The sequence below is a fragment of the Nannospalax galili genome, unplaced genomic scaffold (assembly GCF_000622305.1).
Source record: "Nannospalax galili isolate Female #2095 unplaced genomic scaffold, S.galili_v1.0 scaffold364, whole genome shotgun sequence".
NCBI lineage: Eukaryota > Metazoa > Chordata > Mammalia > Rodentia > Spalacidae > Nannospalax > Nannospalax galili.
The window spans coordinates 4,067,155-4,070,124 of NW_008352752.1; the positions used below are offsets into that span (position 1 = coordinate 4,067,155).

General features: G+C 39.2%; 1 protein-coding gene across 6 annotated transcripts in view; it reads left to right on the top strand.

The window, feature by feature from the left end:
• The window catches only part of Hacl1 (2-hydroxyacyl-CoA lyase 1), a 65,426-nt gene that overhangs the window by 11,335 nt on the left and 51,121 nt on the right, over positions 1-2,970 (top strand). For 5 of the 6 annotated variants that reach the window (XM_017802409.2, XM_029554514.1, XM_008849980.3 and 2 more), the window contains one exon: positions 1,486-1,526. In XM_017802409.2, coding sequence (XP_017657898.1) covers positions 1,486-1,526 — 41 coding nt within the window. Of the gene's footprint in view, positions 1-1,485; positions 1,527-2,970 lie in introns of those variants that run through there. The other variant, XM_029554517.1, reaches the window with a different exon arrangement.

Genomic DNA, 2,970 nt, shown 5'->3' on the forward strand with positions numbered 1-2,970 from the left:
TAACAAGCAACAATGCCAGATAGGAGATACCTTCTTTTGAGTTGTTGGTCAGGGTGGCCAAAGGGACTCCCAGATAGTAACCCAGCATAGAACGGCAGATCCCAGTCTTATCTAAAGGAATATTGACAACTGATTGCTGCTAGATGAGGAACAGCTGACCTTTCTAAAACAAAGACCTCTAGATAGGCTGACTAGATTTACCGGATGGACAAGTACTAGGGAACAGCTGGGGGTACCGTCACCACAGCAGACAGTAGCAGGGATGACAGAGTAAAAGGGCTCTAGTGGGGGGGTGGCTGTGGGAGGGTGCCATCTGGGAAGTGGGTGTATAGATGAATATGATTGTTTGGGATGTTCTGTGTGATATACACACAGAAAGTCAAATTTTTTTTAATGAGTTATATTTGAGGAGGGGAGGAAGCATAAAAATTTACATCATGTTAATTAGTAGAGGTGATAAACATTACCATTGAAATCTACCTGATGACTTTATATCCATACACAGGTGCCAAGGATCCGCGTGTAACCAACCATGACTGGTAATAATCGGATACATACAGATTAGAGATGCATGTGCCAACATCTAAGTGTTATAGCCATACACAGGATAGCAAAAACAATGAGTTTTTCTGTAAGAAACAGAATGAAATGAAATGGAGATCTTTTTAAAGTTTAAAAACTCATTCAATGTCTTACAGGGTTTATATTGAGTTCAATATTGTATAACTGTATTAATTCAACTGTGAACCTAAAAATTTTATAGCCACTTTTGAAAGAGCTCTATTTTTGCTCTGGAAATTGTTATTGAGTACGTTAAAGCTGTAATGAAATGCTTCTTCTAAAAAATAAAAAATAAATAAGAATTATAGGTCACTGACATTCTAATGAGATGTGTTTTCTCTGGCACCCAGTTCAGATATGTTATGTAAGATGATGGTGGAAATGGAGGACGGGGTCTGAATATGATCCAAATACATCATAAGAAGTTTTTAAAATATTTTGTTATTTTTATGTGTATGAGTGTATTGTCTGCATGTATGTAAGTGCACTCGTGTCATGCAGTGCCTGCAGAGGACAGAAAAGGGTGTTGGATCCCCTTTAACTGGAGTTAAGGACAGTTAGCCACCATGTGGGTGCTGGGACTCAAACCCCAGGCCTGTGGAAGAGCAGCCAGTGCCCCTAACTATTGAGCCATTTCTCCAGCACCAGTATGAAACTCTTGAATCAAATAAAAAGCACATTCCTGTTGACTCTGAAGCTACTTAAGCAGCTGTAAGAAGATGATATGGCTAACGTGGATAGTAAAGACAAATTTAGATGCCCAAGCAATTTTTTGAGGTTTATGGTTAGCCTGTGTCTTGTTAAAATGCACAGTGTTCAGCCCTCCTCCTTTACTGTTTAAATTCTAGTCTCTTAATAAATTATTCTTGTACCAAAAGGATCCTGATTTGCTAAGTCCTGTGTTCTCATGTTCTTTCTTTGTAGGCTTGTTATGCTGCCTCTGCGATCGGATACCTAACCAGCAGGTAAACCAAAGTCTGCTTCATTTTAATTACATTGAAAATTTTGGGATAGAAGTATTATGTATTTCAGCTGAAGTTTTAATTGGCTTGAAAAAGATAGAAGACAGTAATAAAGAAAAATAAAGAAATGAGAACTCTGAGCATCATCTGATGGTCAAGGATGGTCAGTCAGTGGTGGCTACTGTGTCTTGGATATCCTAACTTCCCTGGTCACTTCACACGAAATGCTTGGCATCAGATGAGGGTGCTAGACTTATTCTACTTGTTGAGGTTTTATAGTATGTATTTGTGTTATTGAACTACCCTCTTATCCTTTCTTCTTAAAAATTAATACTTTTAAGCTGGGCGTGGTGGTGCATGACTTTAATCCCAGCACTTGGGAAGCAGAGGCAGGAGGATCTCTGAGTTCTTGTCTTTTTGAGACAGGGTCTCCTTGTAGCCCCAGCTGGCCTTGAACTCACTATATAGACCAGGATGAACTCACAGAAATCTGCCTGCCTCTGCCTCTTAAGTGCTGGGATTAAAGGTGTGTGCCACCATGCACAGCTATAAATAAAATATTTTAAAAAGAAAAAATATTTAGGAAGATTTTTGAGAAAACGTTGCATTCAGAGTCACTTTCGTCACAAAGATCCTAGTATATTGTATTTAGTTAGGAAATGAGAAAATATCTTCTCATATAAAATATATGTAGTTGCCAAAAATTTGCTTCTGGGGGACTGGGAAGATGACTCAGCAGTGAAGGGTACTTGCTGCTCTTCCAGGTGACCCAGATTCGGTTCCCAGCACCCACAGTGGGCAGCTCACAGCTGCCTGTAACTCTAGCTCCAGGGGTCCATAATCTCTTCTATCCTCTACAGACACCTGCATGCACATGTGCATACTTAACACAGACACACACACATACATATACATAAAAATAATTTTTTTTGTTTTGTCTTTTTGAGACAGGGAGACCCTGTCTCAAAAAATAAAAATAAAATAAAATAAAATAAAAAATAGTAGTCCACCATGTCCAGACAGCTCTCCAAGCTCAGCTCAAAATGGAGGACTCCCTTTCTCAGCAGGGTCTTCCTACTCTCTGCCTGACCTTATTTGGAAGGTGTCTACAAGTACAGATGCCTGACCTTATTTGAAACATGATCTTTGATATAGTTCCTAGCAAATGCTACCCCGGTTTTCCCCGTATGATAATTAGGCATTGCGCTATAGCCAGTCAATCCCACCTCCCCTTTCTACATGACAGGGTCCTCCTGCCACATGTAAATAAAGCATACTATGAACACCTATCAGATAAAGCTTTGGTTGCCATCCTCACCCTATATATTCCCTCCAAACCCCCCCCCGAATAAATGAGCTGTCTCACTGAAAAATAAATAAATAAAATAAATTAAAAATAATAATTCCTTCTGTATGCAGTCCATTTTTTTCTAGCTCAAATATAGTT